Source organism: Penicillium samsonianum (genome assembly GCF_028829775.1).
Source record: "Penicillium samsonianum strain IBT 33392 chromosome Unknown utg000002l_segment0_segment0, whole genome shotgun sequence".
NCBI lineage: Eukaryota > Fungi > Ascomycota > Eurotiomycetes > Eurotiales > Aspergillaceae > Penicillium > Penicillium samsonianum.
Genome location: NW_026643260.1, coordinates 4,207,688 through 4,229,851, shown reverse-complemented (window position 1 = coordinate 4,229,851; position 22,164 = coordinate 4,207,688). Strand labels below are relative to the sequence as shown.

Here is a 22,164-nt window from a genome sequence, read left to right as displayed (position 1 = left end):
TGTTGGCAATGACCTATCGTCTTGTGACAGCTAATCGTATCTGACCCTGTCTGGATTGAATTATGCAACGAGCCCCTTCCAAAATCGATCCCTTATCCCACGCAGATAGTACCCGCGTTTGACACCCATGTAGAAGGGCGGTGCTTCTTCCACCAAGTTGGGTGAAGGGAAATATGGAGGTGGTGGCTTCAGTGTCTTTGGAAACAGTTCCCCAGGAGCCTGGTGATCTGCAGGAGAGGTAGGAGTGGGAAGAGGCGTCGTAATAGGAATTTGAAAATGAGGATCAAAGCTAATGAGGATAAGAGCTTGTTGATTAGGGGGAAGACCAGGGGCGTCAATCGAATAGATGATGGAGCGTTCGTCTGCAGTACTTTTCACAGATCCAGTGCGCGGTCCTGGACATAGCAATTGTTGTAATGCAGGCGGGGCGTCGTCTGGAGGCCACATACGCACGCCACGACACTCGAATCGTTCTTCGGAACCTTCAACAGGACAGCCATCTTGGTCCACCTGAGTGGGCTGGAACAGTCGGTTGCGAGGTCCCTCAATTCCTTCCTCGTCAATGGGACATTTGCGCTTGCGCGACACCGTACGCAACCGGATCCGATCTCGAGACCGTAGATTATCACCGGCAGGGTCGTTAACAATGTCGACAAAGGTGGATGCACCGAGATGGTAGCTCCTGTGTTTAGTGCGAGCTGCGATGAACTCCTGCCGCTTGGTGGAGCCAGATTCGTACTCGGCATGGTAATTCCGCCGCAACCTCTTTGCAGGTCGCTCATCGTAGGGGTAGTCGCTCTCAAGGTTATCATCCATAGACAGCCAGGATGGAGTTTCGATGGTGCCTCCTGAAAGAGGCGCTAGAGCTTCTTCTGGGGTGGGAAGTCGCTGTGTGTAGTATGTACGGTGGTTTTCGCTCTTGCCATCACGCCACTCACGGCGGCATTCAAGTATGACTGGCCGACCAGTCTTCTCATCCTTACGAATTGAAAGATCAGTCCACATCTCATTGATGGGGCCTTCTTGATGCTCTCGGCGCCACAAGCGACCGCTCCATTTGCGGTCTTCATCGCGAGGGGCTTGACAAAACCAATGGTAGAAAGAGGAGTGTACTTCATCGTCATCTGCGGCGACCTGCGTCGAAACTGCATAAAGATGTTCCTCGTGCATCTCAAAACACAGTGTTTGGCCAAGATCGCCATCGACCACTCGCTCGAGCTCGAAGTTAATATAGTTATATGATTGAAGATCCACACCAGTGATAGACCACACACTATCCGAACCATCGGCGGCGGTAAATGTGCCATACCAAAGATAGGATCCGCTGTGTCGCACAAAAATTGGTGCGGATGCTGGGATTTCCTCATGGAGTAGGAAACGTCTCCGTCCCTGGTGGGTTTCCCGCCACGCCATGTTGACCACGAGTAATGCGTCCTCGGTCGCGTTTACTTCGGCCACTCGGAGCACGAGAATATCATCGCTGTAGCTCAAGAGCGTAACCCGATCTTCTACACCCGGCTCCATGGGACCGGTTTCCAGCAATCGAGGGATCGCATCGCGAAGGTCCATTACACGCTCCCTGAACGCAGTACCATGCACGTACAGCAAACGAATCCAATGGTCAGAACGGTAACATAAGTAACCCTGGTTGTAGAGAAATTCGGCCCCATAGCCTACGCAGACCACTGAGTACGGATCTGCCGTGGCGACAGCCTCGTGGATAGCAAGCCGGTGCCCGACGGCCTTGCGAAAACCGGACTGGGCCGCCAGGGCAGCCTGACCTTCTTTGCTGTGGCGTAAAACATTCTGTGAACTGGGATCAGCCTTGTAATTCAAGCGAAGGGCTGACTTGGCCTACCTCGATGGTTTTGCGGGCAATCTGTTCGCTTTGCGATAGAGAATAGAGAGCACGACTGGTGCGACTGAGGTTCACAAAATCACGGTCGTCCAGCGAGGTCGCGATCTGGTAAAATACATCAAATGGGAGAGTTTCCAGACTCTGTACAGCCGTCATGGCTATGAAAAAGTGGCCAAATAGTCTGTTGATTCAAATGGTCTCAAGGGAGTGTCTCAGACAAAAGGGCAACTGCCACGGGAAAGAAACAAAACCAAATCCATATCTCAAAATTCATAAGGAAAGAACGAGATTTATGTTGGAAAGAAGAAGATAGGAAAGAGGAGGTGAGGCTCAAGTGGACTGTGCCAAATGTCGCAAAGAGGAATAGTTCCACATGAAAACCATGGAACCCCCTTCGTACAAAAGCCAAAAGAGCCTCAACTAGACCGAAAATGGATTGATGTCCCAATTGGAACCTTGGAACCTTCCTCGAAAAAACCACCTACCTAGGTAGGTATCCCAGGGCTCTGTTACGAGTAAGCAAGTAAGAGCCGATCTCCCCAGATCATGAATCACGCAATTGGCAGGGGCTCAGATGCTTCTGAGGCTCTTAAATGTTTTTTTGTTTCGGATTACCAACATCTCCGAAACAATGCGGCTCATCCGTCTCCATTAGGACTAACACATGTCCACGATCTCTCTCGTGACACGGATTAGGTGGGGTCCGCAGGTTATCCAAGATCCTTCCAGTCCTGGGTCCTATCGGATCTTCGGTGCATGTGTGGCCCCTGGGGTGGTACATAGCGTGAATAAAAAGATCTACTATTAATTCATGCTAAGAGTACTAGCAATATGGACTTTTATAAGTGCTTACTGTAACTTTTACTCCATTAAACATCATGAGAACAGTCTATGTCATTGTACAGAGCCGCATTGAGTTGTCTCTTCCAAGCCACCGCCTCAGAGGCAAAAAAAAAACTAGTCTCACGTACGCACTTTTATGCATGCCAGGTTGCCCAGGTCTATTCTTGGTTCTCTAGTTCTTACTACTTTCTACCTAGGTAAGATTACTCCGTACTTTCTTGACTAATGTCCTTGAAAAATAATTAGGTGACGCGCCTAGTCACATGATGACCGAAAAGTCGCTGCCTAACTTACAGGCTTTTCCTTTGTTTCATCATTACATATTAGATTACAACACATGGAGTAGCTACCATATTATTGGAGTCATTGAATGAAATACCTGAATTAAAGTGATTCACCTGCAGCCCTAACGGTGGATCCCAATATCCCCCAATCTCCAGACGTGTACGGAGTACCTTATATACTACATGAAATTGCCCAACACTTGTCCCAAAGGGAAAGTGTAAAGGTCCCATTTGCGTGACCCACCTGGGCACACCCAGTCAGCCGAATTACTTTTTAAACTGTTCAACTTCTGCTTCACCTTCTTTTCTCTCTTCCATCGTCAAAAAGATGTATTATCCACCTCAGGGCCCCCCTCCAGGACAAGGGTCGCCCCCATGGGGAGGATATCAACAACCTCCCCAATGGCAACCTCCGCCTCAGCCCTATCCCCCTCAGCCCTACGGTCATCATCGACCCCAATCATCTTATCCAGGTCCTAGCCATTCCCCCTACCCGCCATCACCTTATCCTCAGCCCCAGTATCCTCAGTATCCTCAATATCCTCCTCACTCTCCTACCCCGCCATACGGCCACACTCCACCACCACGTCCCCCCTCCCACCAGCACAATCTGAGTGGCCCTCAGAATGGTAAAGTTCTATATGCCAAGAAAGTTTTGCAACGGCATCACTAACCATCAAACAGGATTTCCTCGTGATTCCCCGAATCTGCCCCCATCCCCACCCCAGAATTTTCAGCAATTCGGTGGAGGTGCTCCCTCAAACTACAGGTTCCAGTATTCGGCTTGTACCGGTCGCCGCAGGGCTTTGTTGATCGGAATCAACTATGCAGGACAGCCCAATGCACTAAAAGGCTGTATCAACGATGTCACTAATATGTCCAACTTCCTGACCCAGAGATTCGGGTACAAGCGGGAGGACATGGTCATTCTCACCGACGACCAACAGAACCCGATGAGCCTCCCCACCAAGGCCAACATTCTACGCGCCATGCAGTGGCTTGTCAAGGATGCCCAACCTAACGATTCCTTATTCATCCACTTCTCTGGCCATGGAGGTCGTACTCCCGATCTGGATGGAGACGAGGACGATGGATTCGACGATGTCATATACCCACTGGACTACCGCGTCGCCGGTCACATTGTCGACGATGATATGCATGCCATCATGGTGCGTCCACTGCGGCCCGGAGTGCGATTGACGGCGATCTTTGATTCATGCCACTCGGGCACTGCATTGGATCTGCCGTACGTCTACTCGACGCAGGGTGTTCTCAAGGAGCCCAATTTGGCCAAGGAGGCAGCTCAGGACTTGTTCAGTGCATTCACTTCGTATGGACAAGGCGATCTCTCCAGCGTCGCCTCAACGGCCATTGGGTTCTTCAAAAAGGCTGTCAACGGTGAGTCGGCCCGTGAGCGCACAATCATGACCAAGACCTCTCCGGCCGATGTTGTGATGTTTTCAGGGTCCAAGGACACACAGACCTCGTAAGTGGCGTAGCTTCAAAATTTAAAAGCAATAAATAAGAATCCAAACTAACCCCGAAACAGGGCCGATACATTCCAGGACGGACAGGCGCGTGGTGCATTGAGTTGGGCATTTATAAAATCACTGCAACAGTGGCCCCAGCAGAGTTACCTGCAGTTGCTGAACACGATCCGAAATGAGCTCGAGGGCAAATACTCGCAGAAGCCGCAGCTGAGCTGCAGCCATCCCCTTGGTAAGTCAATTTCTCTCAGCGGTGTGACCCCAGCGCCCCCAGCTGACTCGAGATCGACAGATACCAACCTCCGCTTTGTGATGTAATCGGAGAGTTTTTAGCTGGGCACCTGGGCACTTATGACAGGCACGATCGAAATGTAGCAAATGAATCACCTGATATGACTTCCGACTCCCGAATTACCAGTGCGGGGAAGAGTAGGTTACAGTCGTAATAATACTGTAATATGGCTAATATGTACAACATAAATACCATAGAAAATAATAGAATAATAGAACCACATTTGTATAATATAGTTCAATAATAGTACGGAATACGATGCCGCATCTCCCAAACTTGTGGGCTCGTTTGTGGCTGTGGTTCTCTCCTGTGCTTTAGTGGATCTCTCGGCAAAACTCAATGGGAAAGTAGTTTTTCTTAGGAATATATCAATACATAACTCTATAACTACTCCGTACACGTATCCTTTCCAAGACCATTACCTGTTTAATAGTAAATGTCTCGGATGTTCTTTGATGTTCTTTGATCTGTTTCATTCTAACCTTGGAAGGTTCAAATGTTTCTATAAAAAAAAGTATAGAACCATGGCGCCATTCCCCCCTGAGCGGGAATCGGACCAATCAGCAATCTGGAATCCACAGTTCCCAGTGAGAAACCGTGGATACACTGTCTTCGCCCCTTGGGAAATGTCGCAAACACGGCTGGCTATTTTTCGCTGTTGCGTATGAGGGGGACGTGGAGGACAGAGCATTGGAATGCTTCTACGTAAAGAATGTACGGAGTAGCATTACAGTAGATGAAGATCGTGGCTTTGTTCTGCCGCGTCATTGGATCGAAACATCGTGTCAGATCTTTGAGACACAATCTGATCACCCCACGGGTGTTTTTCCACATGGACAATATGGACAATCTTCTGACTTGTACTGTTTATACAGCAGATCATACTACATATGTACGTAGTAATAGTCAAGGCAACATGTAGAATAGCTCAAGTCTCTAAAGCACTATAATAATTGTATAAGAGAAAAAAGAAAACCAAAAAATTACAAGTCATCTAAGTGTTACGGGACTAAAATGTTGATGTCTCTCTGATCCACTTTTGGTCTTTTTCGGAATTCCATCAAAATACCCTTTTACGGGCTTTTCCCTCTTCTCTTCGTTTCCCTTTCTGCAAGCTCACAGCCTTTGGAAGCCATGTTGATTTCATCTGCAACAAACAGTTTCTATTCCTCCAGTGTCTCATCTGAGCTTCACCTTTCTCCATACCAACATCCCCCCACATCCACACTTTCACTGAACTCCCGCCGAACCCCGATGGGTGTCAAGTATCCTCGGTTTTACTCGTCCCCCATGGACCAGGAAACCGACTCAACACCTCTACAAGTCTACGGCCTAGAGCAGCGAGAACCCTCCATATACGGCAAACCTCCCAAACTGCTCCGCCGAGTCTCGCATGTCCTAGGCGATATCCGAGAAGACTTCTCAATGGACGCTCGCCAAACGACCGAAAAGCTCAAGCGTCGCTCAACCATATTCTACGACGGGCCCAATTTCAGTGCTCCCCCGTCTCGCTCAGAAGCTCCGATGACATCCCACGGACCCCCGCGGTCGCGGCCAATGTCCATCATCTCCTTCGATAACTGGTCTTCTCCCACACGAGGAATGAGCCAGCGACTCTCCCGCCGCTTGTCGGTTTTCTCTTCCCGGGGCAAGCCTACCAGTTCCAAGAGCGGCAGCATATCTTCGCCAAATTTGATCGGTTCATCGACTCATTACGGAAACAGGAGCCAAGCTTCGTTCATTTAATGACCGAAAATATCATATGGAACGATCATTAAAAAAAAAAAGAAAGCATATCCACAACCCATCTATGATTATGGGATCGACGCTCGAATCGTCGTGCAATACACGGCTATTCATACATATATGCGCAAGGGGTGTTCCGGTATAATCATTCTCGTTTGCACTTTTTTTTCTTTTCTGCGCCTGATATATCCATCAATTTTTTGGGGTGGACAGCGATCATTTTCATTTTATTAATCGCTAGTTCAGGTTTTGAGATTTCGTTGTTCCTACTTCTCTCTGCTTAACTTGCACATAGCTCGGTGTTTGGGATTTTGGATCATCTGGAATATTGCCTTTTCTTTTCTCTTGACATATCAGAATAATATATCATATACAGAACCCCTTGAAAAGACTGCATTACTCTCGAGTTCAAGAAATAGAACGCTAACTGCGCCACCATGCAGTCGGCATTTCACTCCAAGCTAAGCAATTGCCGGCTAACGCCAGCCCGTTAGCCAATGCCTAAAAATAAAGGCTGAAAACGTCCGAGATTACGCATTTTAAATGCGACCGCTCAATATATCGATATGAAACAGGATAAATGCCTTGAACTCTCAAGTATGTACCCGTCCGGAAATGCCAAGGTGGGAAGAATGACCTAGGAAGGTAAATCATCCGTGTTTGGAATGGTCCTTGTCATTTGGGAATCGCTAAAACAGGAGAATGGACCTAATGATACGAAATTACTAGGGATTGGACAATAGGGATCCTGCAAGAATATACTAGGATCAGCAGTCGAGGAATAATTACCTACATACAAGAACAAATGGTGTTCTTGAACAATACAAGCTAGGGTCCAAGATAGAATCCAGAGGAAAAGACACTGATAAAATAGACGATCATGAAAATCTGAGTAGAAGAATTTCGAAAATCAAAAACAGGCAACTATAAACCATAGGAGCTCTGGCGAAGCCGCCAAATCTAGATCTCGCGACCTCGCGAAGTCTTTGATGTTTGCCAAGCTCTTAATGAGAATTCACATCCCGAGTCATACCCCGATTGCTCGCTTCTCGATGACTCTTCCTGACTTCTCCTACCTAAATTGATTGAATGGCTTCAGAGCCAAGATGGTCTTAAAATTAATGGGGAAAAAATCGAAAGCTGAAGATCTAGAGCATTCGGGCTTCTTCAGAACGGGTGTGTTGATACTTCACCACTTGAGGAAATTGTCATACAAGTGGGCTATAATTACTCCAAACACGTGGACCTTAACAGAAGGAAGCCGGTGGATAAGTTGGGATCTATGGAAGTTCTCTCTCTGGAATGAAGCCATATCGGCGGGGTTCAACCCCACCAAAGTTCCCTAAGTTTCTAAGACTTAAACCTCACCAATATGAGGCTATGAAAGCAGGCCAACAGAAGCCCGTACACCCCTATCAAGCTCAAAGAAAAAAAGAGATATCTTGTATAAGTCTATCTGAACATGAATAAGAGAAAAGAAAATATCTCGACTAGGAAGGAACCGGGGTTGTGTTCTAGAGATATCTACCGGCACCCCTTCGGTGCTTAGTCGCCAGGACGTTAGGTGCTGCTTCTTGACCCTAGATTAACGGAATATCTCGTTATAGCCTCGTCCCTTCCGGTGAGATGGGACGGAATGAAGCAAAAATAGCACCGAGTGTGGAACACGACAACCTGATTTGCAATTCAGGCATTCTACCACTAACTTACCGGTGCTACAGATCCTAAACCGCTAGGCTCTCGGAGTTGATTTGTTTTTATTGAAAGCTTTAGAGAAATACAACATAACTACACCTAGCCCTAAATCGAAGTTGTGATTCAAAACCAACCCTAATCTACATTCGGCGCAGCGCGAGACAAAGGATGTCTCTTACTGTCCATGGGTCTTATGTCTATAGATTAATATATTTCAACGTTCACATGCACAGTGCGTATGAAGTAATTTTAATATTACTACACTACTAGTTTGAAATATTATATTATAGACCTAGGTAGGGCTTATAGGAAAGGGAAACACATTCAGCCCTCGAGAGCTACGACTTCGATTGACTCACTATTGTTCTTGGACTTGCAAACATATGTTCGCCGAAATTCCTCTTGATATTTCTTAAACTCTTAATCTCCTAGTGCTACCTGATCTCCGCTATTCTCTCCGCCTGGTAATTGTCTATTATTCCCTAGCAACATTCTATAGTGACTATCTATAACTAGGGACCCTATATCCAGTTCTACGAGCTATAGCTAACGCTAATAATAGGAATGTATTTAGTAGTAGCGTGTCGTATCTGCGTACTTGCACATCTCAAGTCCTCCTTTCTCCCCTGTATACTATACTCATGGCTTTAAAATGTCTATCATCAACCACAGTCTAATAGTCACGTCTGTCTCTCTGCCTCGGTCCATTCCACATGTTCTGCTGCCTCGACAGGCATAATTCCCTTGCCAACAGCTGTTCTCTCGAACTCTTCATCTTCTCGCTCAATGTATTTCTGCGGGCGCTTTCGGCAGATGGCATCCGGGTCTCCAGTCACAATCAACGATGGGTTGGTGCGGTAATAGGCATCAAGATCCTCGAGACTCCGGTTGGCTACAATGACAGTGAGTAAGAGGGAAACAACAAGGGACATCATCTGAAAATACCTGTCTCTGGGTAGAAGAAGTAGAGGATAGGTAGGAAAACAGCATTGGACACCGTCCAGACGATCCAAAACTTCCATCCAATACTCTGAATTCCGATCGGGGTGATCTCCACGACGATGAAGTTCGTGATCCTATACTTCGTCAAAAACAGCCAATGAGGTACACCCACAATTCGGATACGTACCAGTCGGTAGCCGTTGCAGCCGCAGCACCCTTTGTCCGCATCGGCAGGGAGTTGATCTCAGTGGGATACAACCAAGGCACCCCCAGCATGCCAATTCCGAAAGCTCCATAATAAAGGAAGAAAAATGCGACCGAGGCATTGCCGTATACGCTACCATTGTCACTAGTCTCGGAATAACGAAGCAGAACAGTAATAACGAGGAAGCACACGAACTGCCCAAACGTCGATAGAAGCATCAGACCACGGCGACCCATACGCTCAATCAGAAGCACGGCTATACCCGAGAAAACTAGGTACGAGACGGCGTTGCAAGCCGACAGCAATCGAGCCATTTTCTCCGGCAAACCAACCGATTTTGTCAATACCGTGGGCATGTAATAAGACATGATGTTAATACCACCGAACTGTTGCATGAACTGACTGCCCACACCAAGGAGGACTCTGCGCAGTGTCTTGGTATCATTTTTCTTGTCTTTCTTGAGGAGGTCGCGCCAGCGCATAGCATTCTGGCGCTCATATTGAATGCTAAATGCGATTTCGTTGCGCTGGGTTATGACCACGGGGTCGTCGATCGGCTTTGCTTCGAGGCAGCTGAGGACTTCGATCGCCTCCTCTTCTTTGCCGTGGGCGAGGAGCCAACTTTCAGTGTATCGTTAGGTGAGATCATCATCAATGAAGGGATTGGCGTATATGCTTACCGAGGAGATTCCGGCAGCCAGGGCGTTGTACCCCACAGAATGAAGAAGAAGAAAAATTGAAATGCAAGTGGGAATCTCCAGGCTACAGACCCGCCTGCAAATGATAGGCCATAGTTGATCCAGTTGACGAGACAGAAGCCGGCGATGTTCATCATCATATCTAGGATTACTAGTTTTCCACGCCATTTCGTTTGGGATGTTTCGGTCTGCCAGATTGGGGCTGTAGCAGTGTTAATGCCTATTGCCTGTTAGAGTATTGTATTTTGGTTGGGTCCAATGAACTTGTTTACCGTTTCCAACACTAAAGGATGTTAGAATATGATAAAGTGGTTTGAGAAGAAGGTCACTTACCCTAACACGATACGACCAACGAACATCTGCGCCAAACTAAACGAACTCGTCTGAAGAATAGCCCCTACTGCCATAATCGTAGTTCCCAGCAGGATAGCTTTCTTTCGCCCCAGACGCTCACCAACGGTGAAGGCGACAAGGGCCCCGAAGAAACAACCAATATCATATATCGCAGTCACTGTGGATAGGGTCGTTGTCTTCGTAGGTCCGACCAGATCGTGGATTTCAAGAAAATCTTGTGTAATCACGACACCACCTAGATTGAATTAGGTCAATTCGAGATTGCATAGTTCCCAGAGTACTCACTGAACACTCCTTGGTCGTAACCAAATAAGGTCATATCGGTTGCGCATGCCACCTAAGACAAAACATGTCAATTGATCCCAATCAAACACTACATTTCTAGTCATACCGTAATCCAGAAGGTCAACCATCCACCTGTTAACCCGAAGTAGGGCTTTTTCTTCCGTGAGACGGTAGTCATATCGGAACAAGAGTAAATCAAAGAAATGAAATCTCCACACCGTACCCACGTATAAGTGAGACCTCATCCCTTATATACCAGTCTAGAAGTAGCCTTAATAGACAATCTCATAGATATATGCAAGGGATTTGCTCAAACTCCGGGGAATGATCTCCCGAGGTCGGCTCCGCACCGAAGTCTGGGGGGGGAATGTGGGGGAAACCTTGGAGGTTCCACGACAACCTTTGGAATAAGGCCATTAACCCAAAATGGTAACCCAGAGGACTTGATCACCTTACTTTGATACCGCATCTAGCAGATTGGATTCACTCAGATTCAAGGAAGGATAATCGAGGTCCTTGCGTCACTGGTCAGCTGAGGGGCTATCTGATTGTGACATTGGAAATGAGTAAATCATCGGTTATAATTGCCTTCGCTTCTATAGACTCCAATAGGGATATCCAAATATCCATCTTCAGGGCTAAGATTGGGTTAACTAGCCTGTAATTGGCATCTTCAACATCATTTTCAGAAGCACTCTAAAGGCATCCCTTTGACATATTACACCTTCTAACTGAGGAGAATAATGAACATAAACCAAATGCTAGAATTGCGATTATAATTCCTCAAAAGAAACACGGGAAAATTGCTGTTCAAATACCAGGAAAAGCACATATATGCAGGCCAAGTCGAACTGAAAGAGATATAGATAATAAGTGAAGCCACTTCTTGTGCATGCAGAGCCTCTATATTTCTAGGCCAAGTGTGATAGTTCCGAATACTACGCCTCTGACTCCTAATCCTTGATATCAATTGCGAAAGTACATTCTTAATGGATGATATTGCATGTCTCGTGAGTAGATGGTATAGGGGCTAGAAGCCATGAAGGAAAATTTAAGCACCAGAGAAACACCGTCTGAAAACAACTCCAAAATTAACTTGCAAAGCATCCGAATGAGACGGAATGCAAGTTCAAACGTAGCAACCTTCTGATAACAAGAAGGTGCGTCGGCAAAAATTCGAAAATAATCCCAAAATCGAAAGGCCACATATAATACGCCATAGTAATCCCAACCCCAACGTGTCTAGAACATGGAACCAGTCCATGCAGCCCGGAGATGCACGTGCAACCGGCACGGCATCTCCATCCCCGACCCGGGTCCTGCCCTATCTAGCTGTAAACCCTCAAATCAAAGAGTCACGCTCTCAAGATCACGCATGACAATACCCATCTGAGCGCGTTTGGCTGCCTCGGCGACGAGATTGAAATCCTGCAGAAAGGGCGCTGTGGCAGTTGGACCCCCGAGACCATTTATCTGGTGGGGATAGGCATCGGATGTGGGCGCCGGAGCGGGGGCGGCATTGACAGGTAATAATGCATGGGTGTTGGCTGCGGGGGCGATGGGAAGGGTACTCGGGTTGGATGTGTTGCCGAATGCCTGTGACAAAGGTTGCATGGGAGGGGCGGAGGTCTGCGGGGAACAGGCAGATTGTAGCGAGGGTGAAGAGAACACCTGCCTGCTCGCATTCGATGCGACTTCTAGGGTACTTTGAGCCTGGGCTGCCATGGTGGACTGGCCGGTTGAAGTGTTGAGGGTTGAGGAGGTGGGATGGAAGGAGGTGGTGGGTTGGACGAGAGGTGCTTGGGGGTTGTAGGCAGTCCGCAGGGTTGACTCCATGACGTGACTATAGCGGTCCGATCTTCAAGATGCAAAAAGAATAGGTCGCAGTGAACGTGGACTTGGGTAGATGGGTAGATGGGTAGAACGGGGAGAGGGTTTGTTGCTATGGACAAAAGATGCGATGGGGGATCAAGAGTGGAAAAGAAAGCAGAGTGGCAAGGAAATTGAAGCCGCTCGAGGATGCAAATTGCAAGAGACTGAAGACGAATTTAGCCGGAGGTAATTTCCACTAAGCAGTGACGCTGGCCCCGGGGACGAATGACCAAATGGCAGAGAGAGAAGTGATGAAAAGAGGAAGATTGCAGTCTAAATCTTTGGACGTCAGAGATTTTACATATGATCTCTCAGGGGTGCATATGACATTTGAAGGCAAACCGCAGTTTTTCCCTTTGATCCCGAGATTTGCCCGGATTGAATGGTATTGAATGGTATTGTGACCGTATCTCCACGCTTTTCTCCACACAATTTTACATACAGAGGTACAAAGGTAGAGAGGTAGTATTATGCACGTGACGTATAATGTAACAGTCAATAGTCACGATAATCATAGCTTTCCCTGAAGTTGTAGGGTGTGTTAGAATGTCAGGCAATCTAAAGGACATTGTCTAATTGTGTACATCTGTGAAAATGCCCGAATCTCCAATACCGAAGCCGAGGGATCCGGCAATCAGCCCACTACATATGTATACTACCTACATACCTAGGTATAATTGATGCCTGAGGCCACTACCGAGGTTGGAACATGGCCGATAAGAAATTGATAACTGATACTGATATTTTTTCCCTCCAAAGCATTGAAGTCATATATTACCATGGCCGACGAATTTGATTCGGGGAATCTATTCCAGGACCCAGAAGGGTACTATCCTGAAGATGAGCCCCCCACATTTGCTGAGCACTCCATGCTATCGGGCCAGAAAGTGCGCGTCCGTCTTGTGGGCAGCCACCCCCTCTATGTATGATATCAATTGACATGACCAGCCGAGTGCCTACTTATAGAACCTTGACAGGGAAATCTGCTATGGAATGCTGGCCGAACCAGCTCTCATTACATTGAGGAGCACACCGAGGATCTCATCCGGAACAAGGATGTCCTAGAGATTGGTGCTGCAGCAGGCGTTCCCAGCATCGTGAGCGCCATTCAGGGCGCCCGGACAGTGGTGTTGACCGACTATCCGGATCCAGATCTAGTTGAAAACATGAAGCATAACGCAGAGTTAGCGGCCAGTGCCATTCCCGCGAGGGAGGACGGAAAGCCCCGCCTCCACGTCGATGGCTACAAATGGGGCAGCGATGTGAGCCCGCTGCGGGCGTATCTGCCCCCTGCTGCCGATGGCTCTCCATCCTTGTTTGACGTCTTGATCATGGCGGATGTGGTATACAGTCACCGCGAGCACCCGAATCTGATCAAAACCATGCAGCAGACCATGAAGAAGGACCCAAACTCTGTTGCTCTGGTTATTTTCACCCCCTACCAGCCCTGGTTGTTGCCCAAGACCGAGCAATTCTTCCCGTTGGCGGAGGCGAGCGGTTTCACCGTCACCAAGATCTTTGAGAAGGTGATGGATGCGGTGCTGTTTGAGGAAGACCCTGGCGTAAGTCTACATTTTGAGAATTTTCCTTTGGATTATGGCCATGGTGCTGACTCTTTACAGGATGAAAGACTCCGAAGAACCGTATTTGGATATGAGATCAGATGGGCGCAGGATCAATTGGAGGATTCATCCAAAGCTGTTTGAGCCGTTGATTTGATACCCCCGGCCTCCTTGGAACGATGACATGATTACATGACAAAAGTTCGATAGAATTTATATACATTGAGATCGAAGATCTGTTCTAGAAAATCGAAATACATTTACCATCTCTATACATATAGTTAAGGCACCTGAAATAAATATCTCTGCCTCATACTTCAGGCCTCAATTTCACTAGTTATACAGCAGCCTTCCACCCTTGCTTTTCTCTCTCATCCTGTATCCATATGGGTAGATAGTATCGAGTACAACGATCATGTCAATCAAAAAAAACAACTAAAATTTTAAATGGCAGAGCATATAGATGGATCGTGGATGTAGATGCGGGTCGGGTCACATGGCACAACCCCCGCAAAGAAAAAAAAGTCCGCCTGAACAAACACCGCGACAAACCAACGATGCCGGTACGTCGAGAAACCTCTTACATTCTGCAATCCAATCTAACAGATATACATTCAGCTCGTCGTTTTAACAGGATATCCGTGCTCCGGTCTTACCCATCGCGCCAATCAACTAGCATCTCTGTTTGAGAAACATCAAGATGAAGTATTCGCAGCAGCCGAAGCAGGCGCGCAGGTCTCCTTGAAGTCTCGATACAAGGTCCATGTGGTCGCTTCGCACGATTCCTCTCATCCACGGATTGTCTACGACCATGCCCGCACCGAGAAGGAGGCGCGCGGCGTCGCCTACGCGAGAGCCAAGCGTGTGCTCAAGCGGGACAGCATCGTCATCCTCGACGGAATGAATTATATCAAAGGATGGAGGTACCAGCTGTGGTGCGAGGCGAAAGCTGCGCAAACGACGTGCTGTGTGGTATGAGATCGGAATGTGCAAAATGAATTGCGACACCCAATGGCTGACAAGTCTGCCCTAGGTTCACGTCGGGACACCCGTCGACCAGTGTGTCGCCAACAATGACGCTCGACTGCGCCGAGACGCCAGAAAGGAAACAGACCCAAAGACATTGGATGCGCAGACCTCCGAAACCCAAGATACCCCCGCACCCGACTCCGTAGAGTCTACCGAGGACACCGAGGAGGCCTACCCACCTGACCTGCTCAACAACCTCATCTTCCGCTACGAGGAACCAAGTACCCACAGCCGCTGGGATAAGCCCCTGTTCACAGTTCCCTGGGCGGATCCAGAACCCCCGGTAGCAGACATCTTCGAAGCCTTGACAGGCGTAGTCCTCCCATCAACCGAAGCTCCCACCGAAACAGCCATCCCAAGCCTAATGGACTCCCTCGCATCCACCACGATCTCAGACGTCGCCAGCACAGCAACCGGCACTCGAGGCGGGGGCGGCCGCAGCGGGCTCTCAACACGCGCCCGAATCATCCCGCACCAAGCCACCGTCCAAGCAGCTGCAACAGACTCGAACGCAATGTACGCAATGGAAAAGCGGACGTCGGCAGTTGTGACTGCAATCCGCAATTTCACGCAGACCTACCCGTCCGCGGAAGTAGCACTTGCGCAGAGCAGTCGTGCGGATGAAATCGCCATTGACGTCCCGGAGACAACTATTCCCATCCTGGTTCCGTCCCATGTCGCCATGGCTGGAACGACAGATGAACTCGCCGCTGCTGGTGGGATTCTGGCTTTGCCGCGGCTGCAGAGGCTGCGCAGGCAGTGGATTAGCTTGCACAGGTCATATATTGGTCGGGGTCATGGTGCTGGAGGAGGCGCGCTGGCGGCTGATCAGATTGGAGATGCGTTTGTGCGGTTCCTCAATGCCGAGTTCTCGGGTGTGGTTACGGAGGCTGCAGAAGAATAGGTGCTTTGCAATTGAGTAGGATCAAATATATTAGATGTCTTTTTCAGTACTAGAAAAAGTCTGTTGGTAGTTATGAGATAACGAGGTTATGACTTCTACATGTCCCCTTTTTTTGACCGGCTATATGTGTTTTAAGAATTGCAAAGTAAAAAAAAAGTCATTTGAAACAAAATACAAGAACGCAAGACTATCTATCAATATCAACAAATCAAAATCCAACCAATTGTTGGACAATACATGGCTATATCTCTCTCTTTCCTGTCATTCTTCTTCCCCTTTTGGGACACAGTATCCCGCTTTGCTGTTTCCTCCGCATAAGTTTCGGGTCTTTTGTGTCATTGGGATGGTTTTTATCCATGGATCTGGAGTGCAGCCCAAGAATCTCAAAAGCCCTTGGTACTGAATCCAGATCCCCATGTGGTGAGCAGCTTGCGATTGGGGGTAGATCAACAAGCTCTCAAGCGTGGGGTGGGGTTCCACGCTGGTCCTATCCAGTTCCTGGCCGTAATATCCATTTTTTGGAATCGGATTGTCTGTCCGATCATGAGATCAGGCTGAGACAATCCTTGGGCCGAAGTCCACTTGTGTACTCGCGAGCGATCGCACTGGGTTCTCCATGTATTGAAAGTGCCTGGCCAGCAAGCAGCACGGTCTAGCCGCGGAGTAAAAAGGAAATCAAGAAAAAGTCCTCCGTGAAGTTTGTTCGTATCGTTTAAAAAGAAAACCGCTGTTCTCCTCCAGGACGGAGGCCTACAGCTCCTTAACCCTTCAAGGCAATCCGTTGGGCATGTGGGAAACAGCCTGGCTGGCCTCAATTTGGCGGTAGTTCATACCCAAGGTGAACAGTTCCTGGAAACTGGCGTTGACCTTCTCGTGCATGATAGTATCCTGGGGGAAATGTTACCCAGCTCCTCGAGCAGACGCGACCGGCACTTGAAGAAGTTCTGCTCGGCACTCTGGAGGCGCTGGCCAAGGCTGGCGGAGGTCTGGGTGGCCTTAATGGAGCTAGCCTGGGAGTGGACGGAGCGAGTGCGCTTCATGGTGGGAGCCGGAGTGGCACCGGTGACTCTTCTCTTGCGGCCAGTGGGTTCCTTCTTCTTGATCTGACCAGCGCCAGGCGAGGTCTCGGGCGAGCTGTGGCGCTCGGAGGTGGCATAGTCATGCACACGACGCATGTGGTCGTAAAGGTTCCATCTCCTTGGGAATCCATTTCCTGGAACAGCGCGTTCACAACCCTCCCACAGGCAGAGGTGAGGGTTATCTCCATGGCCATGTAATCCGTGGGCTTCACGCTCGTGGCGGAACAGACAGGCGTTGGAAGAGAAGCGCAGCTGGGCATCAATGCAGGCGGGGACCTTGCAGCGGTATGGCTTCAGGTGGGAATCCAGGTACTTGCTGTTAGTTGATATCGGTTAGCTGGGGTTCAGATTACACCAAAGATTTCATCACGGGAGGACTTGCTGGTAAGCGCATTTTTGCGTGGTGGGTGGGTGGTTGCAGGGTTTCTCTCCAGTGGCATATGGGCAGTAATATTTTCCATCGCTGTGGGTGGACATGGAATAATACTGGTGCTCTCGCGGGTTGCGAGCCTCAACACCTTCCTTGGATCTCTGGCGGGTTGGCTCTCTGACTGGGAGGGTTGGGAAGAAATCGGGATCAGTCTTTCCTTGGTGCTGAGAAACAGCTGGCAATGCTGAACGGCGGGATTGCTTTGAGGGTCTGATGGTCCTACGATATTGTGGTTAGGTTTCTGATCCAATGTTTTTGTCTTCTAGTGTATCAGTCTTTCCGACACTCACCTGTTGAGATCCCTGTCGTTAAGAGAAGAGCTGGGGAACAAGGGCTCCGCTGGGTTGAGTCCATGGGTCGTTCCAAGGGGCGATGTGGTGAAGTCTCCGAGGAGTACATCATCGGGGCCCATGAATGAAGTGTATCCCGCGTGTGAGCAAGAAGAAGTAACAGACATATCATTGCTAGCGTCGGTCAGTGGTGGAGAGACCGGGGCTGTCTGGAAAAGACCCGACGAGAATTGTTCCATGGTGGTTCCTGGGTAATGGGCATCATGCATCATTGGGGTCCACGACTCTGGGCCTGTGATATAGTGGCCGTCCTCGGTACTGTGAGAGCTGTGTCCGATGGAAAGAGCATCATCTGGCGTGCCATTTCCGACACAGACATCATTTTCAACAGAAGAGAAATCCAGGAAGGAGTTATAAAGATCCCGGGACATTTCATGGTCATTCATGTCAGGGACTGCTGGGAAGTCCATGCCTGGGTACATAACATCATTTGGTCCGACCGTGGGGGTCATCAGCTGCTGAGACAGCGAGAAAGAAAGCATGTGCACCTCGGATGAGTCTGGTTTTGAGATGGCCTGGTCAAGGGATTCTTGGTGGTTCATTGTCCAGTCTTTCATGTCCTGTGGATTTCCATGGGCTGTACGGATACTTGAGCACAACGAGGAGTTGTCATGGCTCGACATTTCATCATCCTGGATTGATCTTGAGGCCATATTTGAGATTCCTGAAACCATGGAGGTATGCATGGACTGTGAGATAGAGACTCGATCAGAGTCGCTTGTGGTCCTTGGAGACATTGTGTGTGGTTGTATGATAAAAAAATAAACACTGTAAACCAAGAGTTAGTATCTACTACTCGTCATCGAACAATGAAGAAAAGCAAAAAGAAAAAAGCAAAAAGAAAGAAAACAAGAGCTCCATGGTCCAGAAGTAATTGAAGACCTAGTGAGAGTCAGTAATGAGACCAAGGGTCGCGTCACGATTTAGTTATACGCACCAAAGTGGCTTTTGTTGGATTGAAAGTTCCTTGGCCGACCAGGGATTATCGTAAGGTCCTGGTCAAATTTGTCGTGTCTATGTTCGGGTCCAGGTCTGTTGTCAATCCAAGGGAGTGCTAAGTGGTGCCAGGGCGAGGAGAAACAGTGTCATCATGGCCAGATTTACTATTTGGTTGAAGCATCATCATCCAGGTGAGTCCAGGTAAGTAAAAGAAAGTCGGTTCATTTTTGTGGCCAGATCAGGTAGGTACACAATGGCCAGGTTCCATAAAGCAATGGCCTAAGCAAGAGTTGAAAGCGGATGCTTCAAAAGGCCATAATTGACAGGGAGCAAGCACATTAGCTTGAAAGATTCCTCGGTTGATTCCTTGGGGTCAAATGGATCCATTATTGTTGAGAGAGAAAGTGGCCATAGTAGCATCAGATTTCCAGGCAAAGAGTCATAATATCAAGTCCTGAAGTGGTTCATGTGGTTCATTCCAGGGGCGTTGTTTCCAGAGGCAGTGGGGGTCCAAGGGTATATCAAAATCCGCACTCAAAACTCCGGTCTTAGAGCAGAGGCAATGTGAACAGAAGAAACATCCATGGCAGTAGTCCAGTGGCAGTGGAAGTCAGGCGATTTTGAGTGTGCAACATTAAACACATCTCAAAGAGATTCACTCAGCAGGTGCTGAAGGCAAGTTATCCTCGGCAGTGGTTCCTTATTCATGGTCGCCAAAATTGGCCAAAAAGTCCGGGTATGGGAGTAGGTCTAAGGTCCTGGGGTCCTGGGCAATAGGTTGTCGATATCCTTGGCAAGCACAGTTGACAGTGGCAGTGGTACAGGTCCAGAAGACAAAGGAAAGAAATAACAACGCATAGGAGAACCAATTGTAAAGAAAATGTGACGGGAGCTACCTATTGTGTTTGTCGAAATGTGTGGACAGACTAAAGAGAAGCCTGGGAGATAACAAGAAAACAAATCCTGTCCGGGAAGTATGTGGCAGAGAGAAATCCTTGTGGCAGTGATTGTATCAAAAACCAGGGAGTCTTGGGTTAAGAAAGAAGTTGTCCTTGGTCCAGGGACTTGAGTTGTTGTATGTGTTGAAAAGGAGTATATATAAAAAGTGATACACAAGGTATTGGTTGCAGAAAAAGGGGTATCCAGAGTTAAGGAAGAAAGAAAAAGAAGAATTAGAATGAAGGAGGGGGATCAGCGGCCTTTTAGCACACAAAAAAAAATGAAAGCTCGGACTTTGGAGGGTCTGTGGGCCATCAAACATGGCGTGTGCCAGTCTCGCATCGTGCAGGAGACGAGTGCCCTGTTGGCACCCTGAGAGCCAGTGCTGCAGACTGGCGGTGATGGCATCTGCAGATTAGGGGGGGGGGTTCGTTTGACTGAGTGGAGGGATATATACTAGCGGTGAGACGGGCTCGGCGCTTTGAGTGCTTGGCGAGATGTATGATTGGTGATTTGAGACAGGCTGACGCTGTAGGATGATGTCCGAATTGGACGATCGACAGGTGCATTCGCATGTTCGATGAGATGTACAACTTGGTTGCATCTGGGCAAAGTATCGTATGGAGGAGATAATCCCACGTCGGAGTGCCACGGGAAGTATACCTGCAGCATGAGGTCACCTTGTACGGCGTTAAGACTCGAAAACATAATATAGTGAAGCAAGAATAGAATAAATAATATAAATGGTAAATGTGATTGTAAATGTAAATTATCCAAAACAGAAATCAATATAACTAAGATTACTGGACAACGGGACGGGGCGAGCCAGAGAGCCAGACCCACGTTGGGCAGCAATGCAGGCATTTCTCCTATTTTCGGGTCTTTTTTTTCCAGTTAGCCAAGTTCAAAAGAAGTGGTGTATGAAAAAAAATAACATCAAGGTTGACAGGATCAGAAAAATGTAAAATGGAATATGTTTTCGTTCAGCAATCCGAAGATCTCAGGTGAACTATGCTTTAAATATTGGTTGTTCATCACAAAAGGCGAATGCCCTTGGGAAACAATGAAAGAATTGTAAATCAGAAACAAAAATAATGGGCTTACCTGTTAGCGGGAATTGTCGGAAGACAAGGGATGAGTTGTCATGAAACAACTGTCATATTCGAGGCTGTGATGGCAGTCTGGAATATGATTGACGGAGAAAAGGAAGAAGAAAGAGGTGAAAATAATTTTTTGTACTTGTTGAGGTCACGTGATTTACATACATTTGTATTGTTTACACTGTTTGTTTCCATTTTGAGCAAACACCTCCTCAACTGACGTCGGAGGCCTTATCCACTCTCCACTCTTCATTCCTTGGCATAATGAATTGGACAGGCGGCCAGCTGCAGCGTCATCACAATCGCTCAGGCCTATTGACCAAAGCTCAGAAGCAGAATTTCGCCAGGTCGAGACTCCAAAAGGGCACGGTCATTCCCCCGCCTTCGCCATTCCGAAACTTCCCTGATATTGGATTCAAGGGCTCGAGCACTAGGGACAAGGATGAGGAGGCAGAGACAAATGGAAATCAGTCAGTCAAGAACTGTTGAGACTGCTTCGACTTTGCTTCCGCCAATCCGTGTGGGTGTCCTCGTACTAACTCATGATCGTGCTGATTCAAGAGTTACGGAAGAGCCGGCCTCACATTTGACTGGTGGTCGCTCCTCTCATAGTGGCAATGACTTGACCGAGGTCAAGCGCCAACTGCTGAAAGAACCTGATTGGGCAGCCGTGTCTGCCACACGTCCACTCGAGCTTTCATTTACATCTGTGGAGGAAGTCGAGCGGTTTGGGAAGCGACGAAAGCTAAATGACGAGGACAGAAAACGGCTGGTAGCAGCTAACAACAATGGGTCTACGTTTTTTGAGCGACTTAGACCCCCAAAAAGAGGCAGAAATTCATCCTCGGTGATCGATACTATTGAAGAAGATATCCAGTATAAGATCAACGGACGACCAGTGGCGCGATCCAATGACAGCTCGGGGGTGGTCATGAACAGCATGTCATCACAGTCAATGCTACTTGACCATGAAGGATCTCCTATTGTGGAACAGGACCTGGGGAAAGAGAACCTGACAGCTACCTGGATTACCAATCTGTTTCCCCGTTCGCAATGACCAGCGCGGGGTTATGACCCAGCAGTGTATAATGTTGAGCGCTCATTTTCATTCAGAGAGTCACATGAAATCAGATGAATGGCACATGTTCTCGGAGTCCATATATCATATGAGTATCTGCGGGGAAGGTATCTCTCACTCTGTGTGGAACCTGCCTTCCCTGGGGCGGCCTGCTAGTTACATCGTAGACCGACAGTAGCATGGCAGTGCCCTG

General features: G+C 48.2%; 9 protein-coding genes across 9 annotated transcripts; 5 read left to right on the top strand and 4 right to left on the bottom strand.

The window, feature by feature from the left end:
• Nucleotides 1–60: 60 nt before the first annotated feature.
• fbx15 (F-box domain protein) lies at nucleotides 61–2,014 on the bottom strand (the record flags this gene model as incomplete). Its single annotated transcript, XM_057276208.1, has 2 exons — nucleotides 61–1,806; nucleotides 1,859–2,014. The coding sequence occupies 2 exons, from the start codon at nucleotides 2,012–2,014 to the stop codon at nucleotides 61–63; spliced, it is 1,902 nt and encodes a 633-aa protein (XP_057140846.1).
• Nucleotides 2,015–3,313: 1,299 nt separating this feature from the next.
• Nucleotides 3,314–4,790, top strand: N7471_003487 (caspase family protein; the record flags this gene model as incomplete). The annotated part of the gene is made up of 4 exons (XM_057276207.1): nucleotides 3,314–3,614; nucleotides 3,670–4,471; nucleotides 4,535–4,704; nucleotides 4,765–4,790. The coding sequence occupies 4 exons, from the start codon at nucleotides 3,314–3,316 to the stop codon at nucleotides 4,788–4,790; spliced, it is 1,299 nt and encodes a 432-aa protein (XP_057140845.1).
• A 1,108-nt stretch (nucleotides 4,791–5,898) lies between these two features.
• On the top strand, nucleotides 5,899–6,510 carry N7471_003486 (uncharacterized protein; the record flags this gene model as incomplete). Its single annotated transcript, XM_057276206.1, has 1 exon — nucleotides 5,899–6,510. One exon carries the CDS (start codon nucleotides 5,899–5,901, stop codon nucleotides 6,508–6,510), a length of 612 nt encoding a protein of 203 aa, XP_057140844.1.
• A 2,375-nt stretch (nucleotides 6,511–8,885) lies between these two features.
• Nucleotides 8,886–10,867, bottom strand: N7471_003485 (sugar porter family MFS transporter; the record flags this gene model as incomplete). The annotated part of the gene is made up of 8 exons (XM_057276205.1): nucleotides 8,886–9,097; nucleotides 9,151–9,281; nucleotides 9,335–9,973; nucleotides 10,033–10,270; nucleotides 10,323–10,333; nucleotides 10,384–10,639; nucleotides 10,690–10,741; nucleotides 10,796–10,867. 8 exons carry the CDS (start codon nucleotides 10,865–10,867, stop codon nucleotides 8,886–8,888), a joined length of 1,611 nt encoding a protein of 536 aa, XP_057140843.1.
• Nucleotides 10,868–12,036: 1,169 nt separating this feature from the next.
• On the bottom strand, nucleotides 12,037–12,525 carry N7471_003484 (uncharacterized protein; the record flags this gene model as incomplete). The annotated part of the gene is made up of 1 exon (XM_057276204.1): nucleotides 12,037–12,525. The coding sequence occupies one exon, from the start codon at nucleotides 12,523–12,525 to the stop codon at nucleotides 12,037–12,039; it is 489 nt and encodes a 162-aa protein (XP_057140842.1).
• Nucleotides 12,526–13,340: 815 nt separating this feature from the next.
• efm7 (putative nicotinamide N-methyltransferase Nnt1) lies at nucleotides 13,341–14,267 on the top strand (the record flags this gene model as incomplete). Its single annotated transcript, XM_057276203.1, has 3 exons — nucleotides 13,341–13,484; nucleotides 13,539–14,123; nucleotides 14,184–14,267. 3 exons carry the CDS (start codon nucleotides 13,341–13,343, stop codon nucleotides 14,265–14,267), a joined length of 813 nt encoding a protein of 270 aa, XP_057140841.1.
• A 413-nt stretch (nucleotides 14,268–14,680) lies between these two features.
• N7471_003482 (putative RNA polymerase II Elongator complex associated protein Kti12) lies at nucleotides 14,681–16,056 on the top strand (the record flags this gene model as incomplete). Its single annotated transcript, XM_057276202.1, has 3 exons — nucleotides 14,681–14,686; nucleotides 14,742–15,095; nucleotides 15,157–16,056. 3 exons carry the CDS (start codon nucleotides 14,681–14,683, stop codon nucleotides 16,054–16,056), a joined length of 1,260 nt encoding a protein of 419 aa, XP_057140840.1.
• An 811-nt stretch (nucleotides 16,057–16,867) lies between these two features.
• N7471_003481 (putative C2H2 finger domain protein) lies at nucleotides 16,868–18,652 on the bottom strand (the record flags this gene model as incomplete). Its single annotated transcript, XM_057276201.1, has 4 exons — nucleotides 16,868–16,905; nucleotides 16,961–17,451; nucleotides 17,518–17,784; nucleotides 17,856–18,652. 4 exons carry the CDS (start codon nucleotides 18,650–18,652, stop codon nucleotides 16,868–16,870), a joined length of 1,593 nt encoding a protein of 530 aa, XP_057140839.1.
• A 2,505-nt stretch (nucleotides 18,653–21,157) lies between these two features.
• Nucleotides 21,158–21,950, top strand: N7471_003480 (uncharacterized protein; the record flags this gene model as incomplete). Its single annotated transcript, XM_057276200.1, is given in 2 exon segments — nucleotides 21,158–21,363; nucleotides 21,374–21,950. 2 exon segments carry the CDS (start codon nucleotides 21,158–21,160, stop codon nucleotides 21,948–21,950), a joined length of 783 nt encoding a protein of 260 aa, XP_057140838.1.
• Nucleotides 21,951–22,164: the final 214 nt, after the last annotated feature.